Consider the following 18,015-nt stretch of genomic DNA (forward strand, 5'->3'; position numbering starts at 1 on the left):
GCCCAAGAGTGGGATTTTTGTTGGATGCAGTTGCAGATAGGCAAAAGCAAAATAAAAGTTGCAGCTAAATTTTCCTTCTCAGGTCCTGCTGCTTTTGGCTGCTCCTCATTTTTCTTAGCCCAAAGACTCTATACACCACCACACCAGAAATGTATAAAATATTTCTAGATATTGTTATTCCTGCAAAAAAGTAGGGATTTTGTTTGCAAACAGTGTATACTATGTCTATTTTAAAATATGTTTTTAAAAACCCAGGTGTCTTCTACTTCAACACACCGAGGCAGGAAGCTTTTATTTTAATAAGGCTTGAATGAAAGACCTTCTCCCAGACATCTCAGAAGATACCTGAAGTGGGTAGTGCTGCACCCAGCAGGGGTGGGAATCGGCAATGGAGTATTAGGTATTTATACTCACTATCTACTTAAAACTGGAACAACCGTGGAGAGTTGTGCTTAATGTGGGGGGTTTTTCTTAAACTCTGAGTACTGAAGATTTATCCTTAAAAATTGAACAGTTTTAAAAAATTATGTAAAAAGGAAACCTTTTCCATATACTACATTTTAAACATTATGAATAACAAAGTCATGAAATCTTACAGTTGGAAGGGACCTTCGGACTTACCTAAAATATCTTAAACTCCATGAGGAATTCATTTCCGTAACATTCCTGCCAGCCACTTGAAGATTTCCGTTGGTGGGGAGCAGCCCATTTTAGAAATCTGTATTGGACCCTCTTGTTAATTTTTATCTGTGGGTTTCCATTTGCCTTCTGGAGTTAATACTGACATATTGTTCAAAGTGTTTGAAAGCACCTACTATGGACCTTATAAGCTTTCATTTTCCCCAGAACATACCCCAGTTTCTTCAGCCACTGCTTCATCTAATCCTCGTGGGAGGTGATAAACCAAAACGGGGTTACCCTCCTCTGAACTACATCTCACTTCTTATTTTAAAATGGAAGATATATATGTCGCTATGGGGTTATGACCCCTTTTGCTCAGTAGTTTTTCTTATTTTTTGAACTCGCGAGTATATTAGGGCTTTTGGGGTGTGTGTGTGTGCGCGCATGTGCGTGTGTGTGCGCATGTGCATGCGCGCTGAGGGAGGGGGACACGTTATACTATTAACTTGTAGTTCTGTTAGCACTATCATTCACTCATGGGTGCCAGCACTGTGCTAGATGCTGGGGACTCACAGCAGTGTGCAGAAATGACATAATCTGCACTGGTGTTGCTGGACGGGGCCTGAGAGGTGTCCTGGCCCAATCCCCTAGGGTCCTGATGAGAAAAGCAACTCTCCAAATTCAATGATTTGCCACCCACCTCCCCAGCTGTTAGAACCAAAATCCTTGTCTCCTGATTCTCCAGTTATTCCTTTACATCACCGCCTTCCTTCCTATTGAACTCCTACGCAACTAAAATCTTAGGTCTTTTTACCTCAGGCTGCTGTTTAAAACGATCCCCCATCCTGCCCTTGTGCGGTTGGTTTTTTGAACTCTGATAGCGGACAGTAAATTTGTTCCCATTGGATTTCATCTTGCTCTGTCCCTGTTCCAACCTGTTGAAACCTTTTTAGATTACATCTTCTAATGAATTTGCTGGGGTTTTATTCCTGCTTTTTCTCCTCTGCAAAGTTGAATAAGCCTACATTCATTTGTCTTTGATATGTTAAACAGGAAAAGGCTAAAGATAGGCCTGTGATCAAACCCTAGAGACTTTCTCTCAGGTTGGCACAGATGCCCTGACAACCTTAGAGCCTAAGTGGAGAGCAGGCCCAGAGCTGTGTTGGTCAACACTGTATTCTCCCAGGCCAGCACGAGCCCAGGAAATGTGTGTTGAACAAACGACTACATGAAAAATACACCGGCTGTGATGGATGAGCCAATTTCGAAATCATCTAGGCACTGTCCTTAGACTCACATTTTTCCATTTTGTTTGGGAGGACCTTTCAGTGTCCCGTCCTCTTCAGTGACATTTAGTTCTTGTGTTATCTAAGGCTCCCCTGATCTGACCGAGGAACCCTACTGAACATGGGGATGAGGTTAGTCAGATGAAATGATCTGAGTGAGTCCTGTGGGCTCGTGGTGGTCATTGCTTTTGTGTCTAAGTGCTCACTGATGTTTGCAGAAGCTCAGCCATTTATTCAGGGTTATTCGGAATAGAAATTCATTAACATTCTCCTCAGCAATTCCTTTATTCCTGAAACGTGTACTTGGAAGGGGAGACTAGTTGAAAACCGTCTGGATGAAAATTAGGAGTTGCTGAGCAGGATCTGCTCGGAAATTGAACCACGCTTGCATTTAGGATTTCCCCCTTTTTGAAGATTCTGGTTTGGCTTTGACAACTTTTCATCCATGAAGAAGATCAAGAGGTGCTGCCCTACATGGAGGAAAGGATGAAAATGCCAGGCCAGCAGGATAGAAACAAGCTAGGAAGGGTGTATTACAGTGCGGTGGTTCCCCCCACCCAGGGGGTGAGGACACCTGGGTTCCCAGCTCTGCTGTGCTGCCTGTGACCCTGACTAAGGAGCAGGTTTTCAAACCTGTCTCCTTTGCTGGCAGATAATTGTCATTATAATGAGGCTACCTCATAAAGTGGTTTTAATCTTGAAACAAATGGAAGTATGCAAAGTGCTTATTACAGTACCAGGACCAAGCTGGGGCTATTGCTGAAATATGGAGAGAGGGGAGTATGAAGAAATGAAGTAGAAAGCAAGTTGTTTTTAGTGCAAACCTTTGTTTGCCCTGACAGAGTAAAGCATATCTTATTTTTAAGCATTATCAAATTAGGCAATTATAGCAGTTGTAGTTCATTCAATAAATAAAATTTTATTCTCTATTACACATTCAGCTGTGTGCTTCAAAGTAAGAAGAAATATGTAAGCCTTATCAAACGTACACAGCCCTTAAAGTAGCTTGATACCACTCACACCTCAGTTTGAAAAGGCTAATGTGTTTTGTAGCCTTCCTCCGGTGGCTGGAAGTACCTGTTAACAGGACTTTGGACATTGCAAATCATGCGCCAAAAATAATGTGATTCAGTTATGGGAAGACTGTGGGGCAGGAGGGGAACATGTGTGTGGAGGAAGCACCCAAAAAGTCCACATTTGGCACTGGGCACTGCTGCTGGTGGTTGTGTGGGCTCCTATGAGCAGGGAGCATAGCGTTAGGAATTTTAAGATCCTGGAGGAAACACAATACTCGGCCTCTAAAAGAAGGCAGATTGATTTGGAGGGAGAAGGTGGAACGATGAGGATTTATTTATTTGCCTGCATAAGTGTGCTGTAGCGCGTATGCTCTCATGTAAGAAACATTGGGGGCTGGCAGCGGGGTTTGTAAAGGGAACGAATATGGGCAAGTAAGAGTCAGTTGGATGGAGCATATAGTATGGACTTTAATAGTATTGGGTTGTCGGAAAAGTCATGATGCATTTTTGCAACGAAAAACGTAGAAAAAAATATGTCATGACTTTTCCGACAACCCAATAATAGCAGTAGCATCTCTTTAGTTCTTATTGGGTGCCATCCACATTCTAACTGTTTAATATGTTATTTCATAAAATGTAAGTTCTGATCCAGGCGGTTGGGGCTGAGCCTGAGGTTCTGTGTTTCTGACAGGCTCCCTGGTGGTGCCTTGCACTGCAGTTGAAGGGTCTACAGCAGCCCGTTGGAGTCACCTAGGAAGCTTTACAAATACTGCTCCCTGGGCCTCACACCCTCTGAAACCTGATTCAGTTGGTCCTGGGTGCATCTTTGTGTCCAGAGCTTTTCTTCAAGTTCTGCAGGAGATTATAATATGCAGCAAAGCTTGAGAACCACTGGGTTAAAGAAGGAAGAGGAAGAGACGAGTCGTGGTCAGACGTCACTGGTTGTGTTTCCTTCTAGTATCAGGGGGGATCAGAATGGTAGAGTTTTCTATATTGCCTTGTTTATGAATTAATGCGCTCAGTTTGAGAGTACTAGTATGGAAATTTTCCTCAAGAATGGGTATTGATGTGTGGTCCCTGCCTTTACAAGGAATAGCACATGATTAATGTGTGTAATTATGATTCATATTAAACTCAATACCCACAGGACCTTTTGTAGGCATTTAGAATTTCCACTGCCTTTTTTGTATTGTTTTTTATGTAGAAGAAATGTTGGAATGCGAGCAATTGCCAGTAGTTTAGTAATTATCTTTAATAGCACATGTTTCCTCCTTGGATGACCCTGAATCTAGCATGCTTGATTTTCATTGAAATTTAATTTTTGTTGTTTTCCTTTTAAAATGTACATGGTCATAATCAGTTAGCCTATAAGAATAAAGCTTTGTATCCAAAGATAGCTGAAGAAAAGTAAGCATGATCTAACAGAAATTTGGGAGTTTACTTTTGGATTCAATTTATTCTTGGGAATATTTCCTCAATCTATTAAGTGGCTAGAAGCACTTTACCAGACCGTATTCACAGTATTCCAGTATCCAACAAGCACCTACTGTGTGCTAGGCACCAGAGATACGTCAGCGAACAAGGTGGGTAAGGTTTACCACTCAGGAACCTCACATCCTTTTGAAGGGAACAGACAATAAACAGATAGACAGAAAATTCCAGGTGAAATGCTGCAGAATAATGAACAATGGGATAGAAAGTAAGGGGAATAACTTGAGATAAGAGGTCAGGGGAAGACTTGCTTAAATGATACTTTGCTGAGACCTGCAGCATGAGAGAGAGCCAGCTTTCCCAAGAACCAGCTTTTGAGTTAGAGGGAGAACAACTGCAGCCTCCCCAAGGGCGGGGAAAGTGTTTGACATATTCAGGGATCAGAAAGGAAGCCATTGTGGCTGAAATAGGCATGGGAGGAGGCCGTGCCCGCAGATGAGATGGAGGCTCTGTATTGCTGTGGGGTGACAGACCTGATAGACCGTCATTAAAAATATTAACAACAGTGTTACCGTTAAGCTTTTATTATCTTTGTGCTTTTTTTCTCTTTTGCATTCACAAAATTTTCTCTAATGAACATACACATTATATTTGCAAGTAGAAAACTTTTACATATTTTTAAAATAATTAAATTTGCTTTCCCTTTGCAGAAAATAACATTTTTGCATCCCAGGAAAGGATTTCAGGTTATTTTTGCTTAAAAATAATTGTACCATTGCAGTAATTCTTTGTTTCTCTGGAGTCTTTGCAGTTTTACTGATTCCTCCATGTTGCCCCCCCCCCCCAAAAAAAATTATTTCCTAGAGCCCAGCATGTTTTTAATACAAAAATAAAAAGGTCTATATCTGCATGCATGATTAATTATTAGCTGTACTGTTAATACTTCATAGTTCAGGTTTTAAGAGATGTTGAGTCTCTGTTTGAAGACAGTAAGGCTGTGATGCTTTTACTATTTTTATCAAGATTCAATGATTGCGAGACATTAAAGCCCCCCCAGAGCAGCTCTGGTCAAGAGGCATGCGTGCAGCGACTCTCTAGGATAGGAAGGTCGTGGCCAGGAACATGAATGTTGGAGTCCTGTTTGATTTTTGTCTCCACCACTTACAAATCTGCGGTTTTAGGCTAGCTATGGACTCTCCCCAAGCCTTAGTTTTCTTATCTATTAAATGCAAACAGTAACTGTTTTAAAAGTGTCTTAATTTGTGGGCTCTCTCAAAGATTACATGAGTTAGTGTGTGGCAGCACCTGTTGGTGCTCTTATCACAACTGGGACACCCAAGGGCTGGCATGTCGTGTGGACACCTGCCAACACTGACTGCACACCGTAACCAGATATGCAGAATGACTGATTGCATCGCCAAGCTTTTTGCATGTTTCTGTGGAAGTATAACAAAAAGAAACGTGCACAAGTTAGAACATGAATTATCGGAGTAAACACACTGTTTAGGTGAAGAACTAGAACATGGCCAGCACTCCAGAAAGTCCCCTCCAGCCTCTCCCCATTATATCCCCTCCCTCTCCGAAGGTTCCCAGTGTCCTCAATTCCAACACCCTAGGTTCCTGTTACCTGCTTCTCAGCTTTGCGTAAATGGAATCATAATGTCTCTTCCTTATGTATCTGGTTTCTTTAGCTCAACATTTTGTTTGAGAGATTCTCCATGATGTCATGCAAGGTAGTAGTTTATTCGTTTTCATTTTGTATAATGTGATATTCTGTAAGTTTATTTCTCTCTTCTACTGTGGGTGGTTTCCAGGTTGGGGCTGTCATAAATAGTGTGCTGTTAGGAACTTGCTTGAACATTTTTTGGTGTCTCTAGGTACATACACATTGTTGCGTGTTCTACCTAGGAGTGGAGTTGCTATATCATAGGGTACATATATGGTCAGCTTTAGTGATAACACTGAAAAGCTTTCCAAAGTAATCGAACCAGTTCAACAAAATTCTTTTACTCCAAACTGGTGTTAAATTTTTATCTATTGATTCACACAAACTAGTTTCTCCGTTCAATGAGTGCATAGATATTCTAGGACAGGATTTCCCAAAGTGTAGAATTCTAGTCCTGCCAGAGACTCTGAAAATTAAAATAGGTCCTTTATTCAGATAAATTTGAGAAACAGTGCATAATATATCCTCTTGTGAGAAAACATTAAAACCTCTGAGAAGCTCTCCATTAAAAAATAATTGTTTGTATGATTTCCAATTTTTTTGGTCCACAGAGCCCTTCTGAGGCTAAAACACCTATAGATAAAACCTAGATACAGACCGTGATTGGGCTGTGCAGGGAGGTAGCCATCTTCGGCTGCCTTGAAGTGCTGGTGCTTAATGCTGAAGTGCTGACTGTCTCTTGGAGGACAGTGGTCTCCTTTGATGGTTAAAGCATTGGTCATTTCCTAACCTGGAAGCTGACAAGTTCTATCTCTGGAGGTTTTCTGGGCTTTCCTGCATTTTCCAAGCATTATGTGAGATGTTTCTTCAGCTCTTGTGGCTCAACCACCAAACCAGCAAGTAATTACTGGTGGCGTGCTGTGTACCCAGCCTTGCGCTCAGCCTGTGGGATGGGAGAAGATTGTTTGCTTCAAGTAAATGATGTCGACTGCAGTTGGCGAGGGTATGTGTAGTTATATAATCCCAAGTTTATCTTTTATAAAATGGAAATTACTTTAAAATTATAAATATAATTTATTTCTTGATAGTGATATGTGACTTATGTATAAGAAGTCAGTGATAAAAGAATAGCCTACTTCCCTGTTGGGCCTTTTTATATTTTTCTAGTCATCAATGTTTTAGGTTCTTCTTTCTGTCCCTCCCCTTGCATATGGGATTTAAAACAAGGTCAGGTTCACAGAGCCCACCGCTCAGCCGTCGTAAGGAGGCCTGTCTGGGCTGGGAGACTCACTGCCCTGTGCTCCTGCAGTCAGAGCCTGAGCGTGTTCCAGAGACAAGGCCAGGCCACTGTGATTCCTGTGACATCGGAGTGTGTGCATTTGTCCACATGCCTGTATGTCACTTAACTTTAGAAACTCCTGAGGGCCCCTGAGCTGTCTGGTGAATCCATGTTCTCCCCATACACCCCTGTAACGAACTGAATTGGTGTTGTGAAGCTTGATGCGTAGCTGAAAAAAGAAACTTGTATGAAGTTAAATAACTTCCCTAAGGTCACACAGCCATTAAGTGTTGCAGCCAAGATGTAGGGAAGGCCATCTAAGTCTAATATCCAAGCATTTTTATTATGCTTTTTCTTCCTTTTTTTTTTTTAATAAATTCAAAATACAAACAAAACTATAAATACCATGTTTCCCCCAAAATAAGACCTAACTGGAAAATAAGCCCTAGCATGATTTTCAGGATGCTCGTAATATAAGCCCTACCCCAAACATAAGCCCCAGTTAAGATCGTCAGTCAGACATGACTGTATTTGAATAAATGTGGATTTTTGTACATGAGTAAATGAAAAAAATGCGTCTTTGGGAGCAAAAATTAGTATAAGACCCGGCCTTATTTTCAGGGAAACACGGTATAAGAGATTGCCTGTATTTCCATCACCTTGAATTAGCAACTACTAATATCTTACCATAGTTCTGGCTCATCCTTTGTCCCCCTTTCTCACCGCACGCCTCCTTCCTTCCACACCAACACCCACACGGCGGAGTGTGGGAGGTGTTGCTGCCATCCCTTTAAAAAACAGCTATTGGAACAGAGATATTAAAGAGAGGATACCAGCGCCGTGTCTCTTAGAAGTTTTGTGTTTCACTTGTTACAGTGACCCTTGCATTCCTTATGGGGAAGTAGAACTGTTGTAGAGTGATGTAGAGACACCAGCTCATATGGGAGCTTAGACATAGGTTGTTAAGTCTTGGACACCAAGAGCCCTTCCTCCAGGATGAAGCCAGGAACTCTGAATTCTGTGGACCAGTGGTTTTTGGTTTTTTAACTTTTTATTTCAACTCATGTTCCTAGTTCAGAAGGAAACGGTGATCCTTTCCCCTCTGTGACCCATATGTCAATGCTGTTATGTCTGTCATATGTATTACAGAACTTTCAAGCGTTATTTTTGACTGCTGCTTATCACTGAATGTTCAGTTGGTGAAATTGAAAAGTCTTTCACTCAGAAGAAAGAAGAAGAAGAAGGTAAGAAATAGAAATGGATTAATGGTTTTGAAACCTACTTTTCAAGTAGTAAGAATTTATCCAGATTATTTCCTTAGAATAATCCCTTTTGATAATAAAAATCAATTTAGAGACACAAACAGGATGGAAAAGATGCCAGGGGTAGAACACAGCTGGTGATGACGTCCTCTGTCCTCTGTTTGTTGAGTAGCCGACACCAGCCAGAGGCTGCGCACACGTAGAAGAACCCTTGCTCGACCAGCCTTCCCATATGACGACATTAATGTACCTCCTCCATAGCAAGCTCTGGGTTCCCAGGAGCCCTCTCCCCGAGTGATTGTGGGTGAAAAGGCACCGTCAGAAGTCTCCTCAGCCTGCCCCTCGTGTTGTTGATCTGTCCCTTACTCTGAAGTCCCTCAACCTTTAATTTAAGCACCTGCTATCCAGACTGAGCATTGAGTTCAGCCAGTGAGGTAAAAGGCGGGGCTGGGGTATGTTTGGGGCAAGTACAAGCTATTTCATAGTCTGAGAATTTAAAAATTCCAGCTTCATCTGTTTGCATCTACTGGACTCGCATCTACTAATGAGTCTCTACCTTTATCTCATCTCACATCAGCAAGTCACCACGAATAATTACAGCTACTGAGTTTTTCTTACTCCATATTAGTTAGAATCAATATCAGATCACACAGTTGAGAAAGATCCTTGGTTTATTTGGACATGTTGCTGGTAATAGCTCCTTGCGTTAAATCCTTTACTTCTTTCTCATAGTGGTAAAGAAGAGAAGCAGTCTTTTTGTTTGTTTGTTTTAGGGTTTTTTTGTAGATTTGTTTTTTAAAACCCCCCACCCCCCATTACTCACCTCTTTCTGTCCCTTTGGGTCATTCATGACAAAATTACATTTCAACAGTTACTTATGTCAAACAAGAGATGTTAATTTTCCAAAATAATCAACGATACGTTTTAACCTTTATCTTGATGTAAAAGGCTAAAATATGCTTTTGGTTGTTGGTATCCATTTGCTTACAGTTAAATAAAGTGAATAAGATTTAGGTCAGGATTTTGGGTTTTGCTTGGAGCTTTGTTCTACTCTTTCTAGAGTGGCTAATCGGATGGCATTTGACAGTGTTTTGGGTGGTGGATTACTCACCGGGTGTTTGATCCATCTTGCAGAGCCCGAGCCTCCCCTCCCGTGCTCCTGAGCGGCTGTGCATGGCCCTGGCTCTCCTGACCACCCTCCCCAGTAGGATGTCGCTGAGATCCCTCAAATGGAGCCTCCTGCTGCTGTCAGTCCTGAGCTTCCTGGTCATGTGGTACCTCAGCCTGCCCCACTACAATGTGATAGAACGCGTGAACTGGATGTACTTCTATGAGTACGAGCCAATTTACAGACAAGACTTTCGCTTCACACTTCGAGAGCATTCAAACTGTTCTCATCAGAACCCATTTCTTGTCATCCTGGTGACCTCACACCCCTCAGATGTGAAAGCCAGACAGGCCATTAGAGTCACTTGGGGTGAAAAAAAGTCTTGGTGGGGATATGAGGTTCTTACATTTTTCTTACTAGGCCAGCAAGGTGAAAGGGAAGACAAAGTGTTAGCGTTGTCCTTAGAGGATGAACACCTTCTTTATGGCGACATAATACGACAAGATTTTTTAGACACGTATAATAACCTGACCTTGAAAACAATTATGGCATTCAGGTGGGTAACCGAGTTTTGCCCCAATGCCAAGTACATCATGAAGACAGACACTGATGTTTTCATCAATACTGGCAATTTAGTAAAGTATCTTTTAAATTTAAACCACTCAGAGAAGTTTTTCACAGGTTATCCTCTAATTGATAATTATTCCTATAGAGGATTTTACCAAAAAACCCATATTTCATACCAGGAGTACCCCTTCAAGGTGTTCCCTCCCTACTGCAGTGGATTGGGTTATATAATGTCCAGAGATTTGGTGCCAAAAATCTATGAAATGATGAGTCACGTAAAACCCATCAAGTTTGAAGATGTTTATGTCGGGATCTGTTTGAATTTATTAAAAGTGGACATTCATATTCCAGAAGACACAAACCTTTTCTTTTTATATAGGATCCATTTGGATGTTTGTCAACTCAGACGTGTGATTGCAGCCCATGGCTTTTCTTCCAAGGAAATTATCACATTTTGGCAGGTTATGCTGAGGAACACCACATGTCATTATTAATTGGACCTTCTGCTAAAAACCTAGAGAAGGACAGGGTACTCAGTGGAAGGTCTGGTACTGTAAAATCTCCAGTGGAAAACTCGCGGGAAGGTCGCTGTGCTGGCTTACACGGACTGACACTCACGAAGAACCCATAGGCTAGCGACGCCGGGGTTCCACTTGTGATATATTTGGACAGAAATCAATCAGGCCCTTTAAAGATGATATTCGGAGGAATTAAACATAAAGGAATTTGAAGGGTTTTCTTAATAGGACCAAACAATTTGAACATGTCATTCTATAGACTAGAACTTCTTTAAAGGGTTTCATTGAATTATAAGTTCATTAGTGCATAACAACAAAACAGTGTGGAGCTCTATTTATTGAACAGTCTAGTCAGTTAAGGATTGTGTGTATCTCTTAACATGGATTGCCAATTTTTTAAAAATAGTAGTTCTGTGTAAAAAACTAGAGTTACACCAAACAAAATTTCATGTTTTTGGTCATTCAGAAGGTACCTCGAGGTGTTGCAGTATGTCCGAGTTATCCATTATTATTTAATATTGCTTAGAACTTTCTGGGTGTTTGAATGTTGTGGTTGTTTGAATACTGTAAACAGAATAGTGAATAACCCTTTACGTTTGAGCTTTTTTCCAGTTATTTCACCAATAAGTTTATTACTGACAGCTCCATTAATGTAATGTCCTTGGTCCTTATTGCATATCAGTAATCTCTTCGACTTTGAGAAATATTTTACCATGGTAACACAGAGAAGCATTAAAGAAAGAAGATCTGAATTATTGTCTTGTTTCTAAAAGTATAATCCCTAATGTTTTTAGGTATCACTTCATCTGTGTCATTTTCTCTCTGTGAATTAGGAATAATATAGAATGCCAGGCAGTATGTTTCCTTTTGGAAAGGACTCTAAAGGTGGAAAAGAAAAGAGAGAACCTGATAGCCAGAATATAATGAAAAGAGCATCATCTTCCAGTGCTTGAGATGGAAAGAGAAGACTAAGGATTTGAGTTAACGGCATTAATCTGCTCCATGTGTTTTCTCATTAACCATCAGTTTGAGAATAAAGATGAAACAACAACAACAAAAAACTGTGCCGCTCTATTCTTACTAGTTTCACATCAAGAGAGAAGCTCTAAAGTGTGGTCTAAAACCAGATCTGATTGTCATGTCACGTGGAAGCACATGTGTTTCTTCATGTGTCTTTTGCTGGATCTGCTGCTGGAGGTCAGAGAGGAACATCCTTTGCCTTGTATTCTTGAGATTGTGCCATTTTCTATTATGGCTGATAAGGGACAACTGATGCTTTTTTTTTTTTCTGGATTACATGATGGCAAATGATCAGATCCTTTGGCAGAAAATGTAAACTTGAAAGTATGTAGTTAGCGCTTGTCATATACAAATATTCTCCTATAAGAAAAAATTTCAGTTAGAACTAGTATAGTGTATGATTCTCTGTAACAATGCTATTTTTGTTTCCCTGGCCTCAGACCTGATCCAATTACAGTAAAATCAGTTAAGTGAAATACTCTTCGGCATCATCTATGCCCTTGCTAATCCCCATTCATATAGGAGTCACTTTCTTTCAGACAGATGGTTGTCTTTGTGGTATGATTCGATTTGATCAATTTTGTAGAAGTTTATATTGATTGATGTTTGGGAAACTAACGCAAAAGAATTTTTTTAAAAATTCCCTTCAGTTTCAGACAAAAAAAAAAAAACAAGTAAAATGTGAATAATTGCCAAATTTCGGAAGATTATTCCTTCTCAACTAGAGATTGGTGGCTAAGAGAGGTTGGGTCATTTTTTGTTTTTAACTATATGTTTCTTAGTACTTAAGCTTCCAGGTAGAAAATATTAGTCAACGGTGTTAAAATCTTGGCCTCTGATGTTTAACTACATAAACAGCATTTTTTATTTTAACTCATCACAAAATTTAATACTGGAGCTTAACCTTAGGCTAACTTTCTCCTGTCTGCCTCTTGCATATTCTGTCTGCCTCGCTTCCTAACTTTGTGTGCCTGAAAGCATTGAGTTTGTGACCCCTGGCACATTAGCTTTTGCCAGATTATGCTGCAAGAATAACATGTTTTCTTTTCAGCCACTTGGCATGCATTGCCTGTAATCATTGGCTATACCCTGTTACGTGTATCTACATCTTGGGACCCAGGCTGAAGGGCCGTTCTTACTGAACACACCAGAACACGCAGTTCTTATAGAGGGAAGGAGGAAAGAGCTGGTGGAAACACACTGGTGTATACGTCCACTGACCAAAGCAAGTTTCATGCCAGGCCCAGGGAGGGGAGTGTGTTCTCACAGGAAATCATGCAAGTCATTTGGCAGGCTGGAATGTATTGTTCTGCAGGGCAGGGAATGAATAGTTGTGTACAGTAATAAAATCTATCACACCTAGGGTGTGAAAGGGGCTCAGATTTGCGATCTTGAGGCTGGCTCAAGTGCATCAGGTTTCTGGGCTCACTTGGAGCCAGGGCTCTGGGCCCTCCCTGGAGAGGGCTGCCCCTGCACCCTCGTTAATCTTTCCTTGGCTCTCCCGTAAACAGTCTTGGCATTATCATGTTCCCATCAACTCACCAGAAGCAGAGGGGCCAGAGCTGAGCTATTTATAATAACTGTATTTCTGACCACGAGGTTGGGGATAAAGCCCTTTTCTCTTGGGGTCTGGTAGGCAGTTACTGCAAGATGGAGGGAGAAAGAGGAATTGGAAGGGGGCCAGCTTTGAGCGGGGCCGGGGGGGGCGGGGAGGATGATGACTGAGAAATGTGGCAGACCCATCCTGCTGTCTTTGGGGTTCTTAGACCTTTTAATCCACTAGGAATTAATTTTTTTTTAAGATTTTTATTGGGGAATTAGGGAATGGGAACAGCGCTGGGGAATCGGGGGAAGGGGAACAGACAAGTTGCTGTCCTTTTGTTCTTCAGTCTAGTTGTGAAGGGTGTTGCTTCACTGGCCCAAGTTGGCACCACCTTTGTGCTGTTCCCCAGGCAAGGCAGATCAGTCGCCGGCTTCTGGACGGCCGCTCACTGCGACTATTGGCCACTCACGCTGGCTGCTGGCCACACACAGTCGCCCATGGCAACCCACTGCAGCAGGGGCTGCAGTCTACGCTGTCGCCAGCAACTCATGGCAGCCCAGCTCCAGATCGAGCTGTTATTCAGCATCTTAGCTGTAGAGGGCAGTGTCACTGGCCCTCATATATGGGATCCGAACCGGGGCCCTCTGGCATCCCAAGCCTGTTCTTAACCAATGCACCATTCGGCCGGCCCAGGAATTAATCTTTGTATCAAGCCAACTCCTGGATTTTGTGTGAGCCAAAGACTAACTCAGTGAGACCCCCTCTCTCTCCATCAGCCCCTTGATTATGTCACGTGTGGTTAATGTGGGACCAAACCTTGAAGGAGTCTGTATCAAGATAGATGTCCTGTGCTGTTGGGAGTGTTGGTAGGAGATGGAAGCAAGCATGGGAAACGCCCTGAAGGCCACGGGATAATTGGAGTGGGCAGTCCCTTGGCAGAATCTGTGCCCAGGGGAAGGGTCATTTCATGGGTCTTGTAAGGACAAAGAAGGGCACAACGAGGTTGGACACCATCGCCCTGTGTTTGGATGGTCTTTTGAGTACTGAATGTGGACAATACAGCCAGGGGTAGTGAAACAGATTAGAGCTGGGAGCGATCCTATAAATTATCGCTCCATGGTTTCCAGACTTCTCTGTGATAGGGAAGGAGTTCATGGAATTTACGTATTAATACAGTTTTTAATATTGCAAAAACAGAGGAATCCATTTACCTAAGGTAAGGTTGCTCAAGCTAAGAAAAATGTTTCTGTTGGCCAGAATTTAATCAACTGAGACAGTAGCCATGGTCAGCCGATGCTAAACAAGCTTTATTGGAGTTGTTTTTGATGAATAAAATGGAGAAACTAAGTTATAATTTAGTAAGTGCAGAACCATGGATGCTGGTTTGTTGAGAGGGAAGAACAGATAGAAGGGGTCTTTGCCAAGAAAAGGCTTGGGGACTCCTGATCTGTGAGAGCACTGAGGTTCAGGAGTGCCATGTAACTTCTCCAAGGCCATTGGTCACACCAGGACTGAAGTGTTCCAGGTCCAGCTCCACTGCTGTTCCCTTCCTGCCCCTGAGTTAGGTTGGAGGGCCCCAGGAGGAATGCCTTCATTGGAATTGCAGATATTTCCAGAAAGCATTACCCCTGACTCAGAACTGAGAGGGACTTTGAGGAGCCGAGCTGCAGTCTCCAAAGGATTTAAAGGTGCAGCCGCTGGATGTCGTGGGGAAGTCACAGGGACACACTACAGTGCAAGATGCCAGTGGGCAGCAGCAAAATGGGAATGGGTAGTGACTCCATTGTGGGCAAGTGCTGTCCCCAGCAGCAGGTTGCTTGTATGACACGTTTCTGTAGCCAGGCCCCAGGCGGAGAACACTGGAGTCTATGATGACGTCATACAGTTTGCTGCATATACATTTCAAAATAAAAGTGTGTCCTCAGTACACAGGGCTAGGGGTCTTGCTTACGGAAACGCCTGGGGCAGTGTAGGGGACAGGGATGTAGAGTCCAGGGTTCTGGAAGGGGACGAGGCCCATGACCAGTGTGACAGCTCCAAATAGAAGCTGGGGTCTTTGTGCCACAGGCCTCCACTTGTTTCCTACAATTTTGATGAAAGGGTATCAATTACCCAGGACAAAAGAACACAGTAAAATGACATTATTGCAACCCTTGAGTGACCTGGAGTAGGGAATATATTTATTTGCCGTTTCAGATCCCAATGCCAGGCACACTAACATGGGCTCTCTCATTCTTTAGGAAGCCCACGCAGGCTGCCTGGGTTTGAACCAAGGCCTCTCTGGTGATTAGCTCTAAAACCTTGAGCAAGTCACTTCACCTTTTTTTGTGCCCCAGTTTCTTTGCCTACAAAAAAGTGGGAAGTGGCCTACCTCATAGGGTTGTTGGCACATAGGAAATGCTGTATAACTGTTGATTTTTGTTATTGATGAAAACCTGCTTCTGGGCTTCTAAAATAGTATTTCAGAATCTGCCACAGAGAATCCACGCTTTGTACTTGTTAGAGAAGCCATTTTAAGGCATGCTGCTGCTGCCAGTCAGAAGTAAGCTGAGGTTCTCGGGGCCCCACCAGCCCCGCGTCAGCCTGGCCCACGCAAGCTGAACGCGGACACAACTCGCCCGGGGCTCTGGGCTTGCTGTCCATCTCCATGCACTGCTCTCCTGCTCCTCCGTCACTTCCCTTACTTCCACTGCCTCCAGCCTGAACTCAGCACCACGCTGGGAAGAGTGGAGAGGGGGGAAGAGAGGCAAGCCGGCCATCTCCCGGCCTCTGTGGGACAGTCTCTGCCAGCCAGGAGGTGGAGCAGTGGGGTCCAGGCTGACGGCACAGGTTTCTTCTCTGCCACCTGTGCGGTGATAACTGGCCTGTCCCCTTCCTAAATGAGGTCACCAAGTCCATCCCATGAGAAGGACTCCTGAAGTCCAGTTAGAAGATGGGTCTTTCAGTCTCCAGCCCCAGTGCCCGAGTGACGGCCAGTTTCAGAATGAGAAATCGCTCCTTTCATGACCAAAGAGAACCCACTCCATCCCATGCTGTCCCCTTCCCTATGGTGTGGGAAGGCTCCCCTCCCCTCCACCCTCCACCCTCCACCAGCAGGGAGCTGCCCAGGCGAGGAAAGACTCTCTGAGTCCTTGGCGGATGTCTCTGAGCTTCAGACCCAGTCGTAATGCTTCATGGGAGAGGGAAGTTCTCTAGTAAAATGGTGAATCTGGTGGTGTGCACCCTGGGGAGGGACACGGCCACTATGGGAATGACAGAAACAGAACATAAGGAGAAGAAGGGGACAATACTTGATTTATGGGACCTAACTGAAGGTGAGAGAGCCTTTCCAACACAGCAAATGGTATGTAAATTGTTAGATGTTTCTGAAAGGCAATTTGGCAGTTTGCCTTTCCAATATTTATACTCTTTGCCTCAGAAATTCTGCTAGGAATCTTTCCGAAGAATTGATTAGAGATGTTCATTGCCATGTTATTTAATTTTTAAGAAATTAAAAATCTGGGGCTGGCCGAGTGGCTCAGTTGGTTAAGAGCTCGCTCAAGAGTGTGAGCTCTGAGCAACTAGCGGTTCGATTCCCGGCCTGAGCTGAGCTGCCACTGAGCTGCCAACAGGTGGCAAGATGGCTCAGCTAAAAAAGAAAATTTAAAAAAAGAAAAATTAAAAATCAGTGTTGAACATTAAGAGAACATTGATTAAATTTCAGTGTTGTCCTAAGTTTGAAATATAATACAGCCATTAAAAATGTGTGTCAAAACTTTTTTTGTCACGAACCTAAATTTATTTAAAATAAAGTTTGAGATGCAAATGTGTGTGTGATGTGTTCTGAACTGTGTGTATCCAGATCCCTCCAAATTGCAAGCCTTCCTCTCGCATCAATACCCAAATAGAATACTTTGCCTCCCCATATAATATATTGTGAATCCCCACGAGGACACAAAAAGTCCCCATGAAATATCCTTCAAAAAAAGCCTTGCAGCTTCCACCTCAGGCTTTTAGAATGCACGCTTCTGGAAGAGGTCCAGTTATCCTGAGCCCGATACCCTGGGAGGAAGTCCCAGCCAGCCATGTGGAGAGAGCGAGCTCCCAGGCCAGCTCTCCATGCTCCTGCCAAGGGGGCCGAGGCGCCAGGCATGTGAGTGAAGAACTCATTTTGGAGCTGAGCCTTCAGACAACTCCAGCCCCAATTGCATCAGCCCCCAGTGGCGAACCTCCTAATTGAACCCCATCAACCCACAGGACCATGAGCAATTCCAAATTTTGCTTTGAGCTACCAAGTTTAGGTGGGGTCCGGCAGCGGGAGGGGGGATTGTCATGCATAGATAATTAAAACATTTCTCATCAAGAAAATTTTCCACCAATTGTGGCCCTCTGTAATGGATTGAATGCTTGGGTCCCTCCAAAATTGGTATGTTGAAATCTAACGGCCAATGTGATGGTTTTTGGAGGTGGGGCCTTAGGAAGGCAATTAGATCATGAGGGTTAGAGCCTTCATGAATGGGATTAGTGACCTTGTTAGGAGGTCAGAGGGTTGGTCTCTTTTTTTCCACCATGAGGATTCAGCAAGTCCACAGTCTGCACCCCGGAAGAGGGCCCTCTCCAGAACCTGATATGCCTGATATGTTATGCGTTGGTCTTATCCTCCACCCATAAATTGTTTCTTTGCTTTCAATTCTGGACTCCAAATGCAACAGCTACTCT

At 43.1% G+C, this 18,015-nt stretch overlaps 1 protein-coding gene across 10 annotated transcripts in view; it reads left to right on the forward strand.

The window, feature by feature from the left end:
- The window catches only part of B3GALNT1 (beta-1,3-N-acetylgalactosaminyltransferase 1 (Globoside blood group)), a 16,670-nt gene extending 5,144 nt beyond the window's left edge, over nucleotides 1-11,526 (forward strand). For 6 of the 10 annotated variants that reach the window (XM_019627165.1, XM_019627174.1, XM_019627204.1 and 3 more), the window contains 2 exons: nucleotides 8,449-8,543; nucleotides 9,696-11,526. In XM_019627165.1, the coding sequence (XP_019482710.1) occupies nucleotides 8,449-8,543; nucleotides 9,696-10,730 (1,130 nt within the window). In that variant the 3' untranslated portion in view covers nucleotides 10,731-11,526. The other 4 variants (XM_019627182.1, XM_019627192.1, XM_019627202.1 and 1 more) reach the window with 4 other exon arrangements.
- The last annotated feature ends 6,489 nt before the right edge of the window (nucleotides 11,527-18,015 follow it).

This window comes from Hipposideros armiger, unplaced genomic scaffold, assembly GCF_001890085.2.
Source record: "Hipposideros armiger isolate ML-2016 unplaced genomic scaffold, ASM189008v1 scaffold_16, whole genome shotgun sequence".
Classification (NCBI taxonomy): Eukaryota; Metazoa; Chordata; class Mammalia; order Chiroptera; family Hipposideridae; genus Hipposideros; species Hipposideros armiger.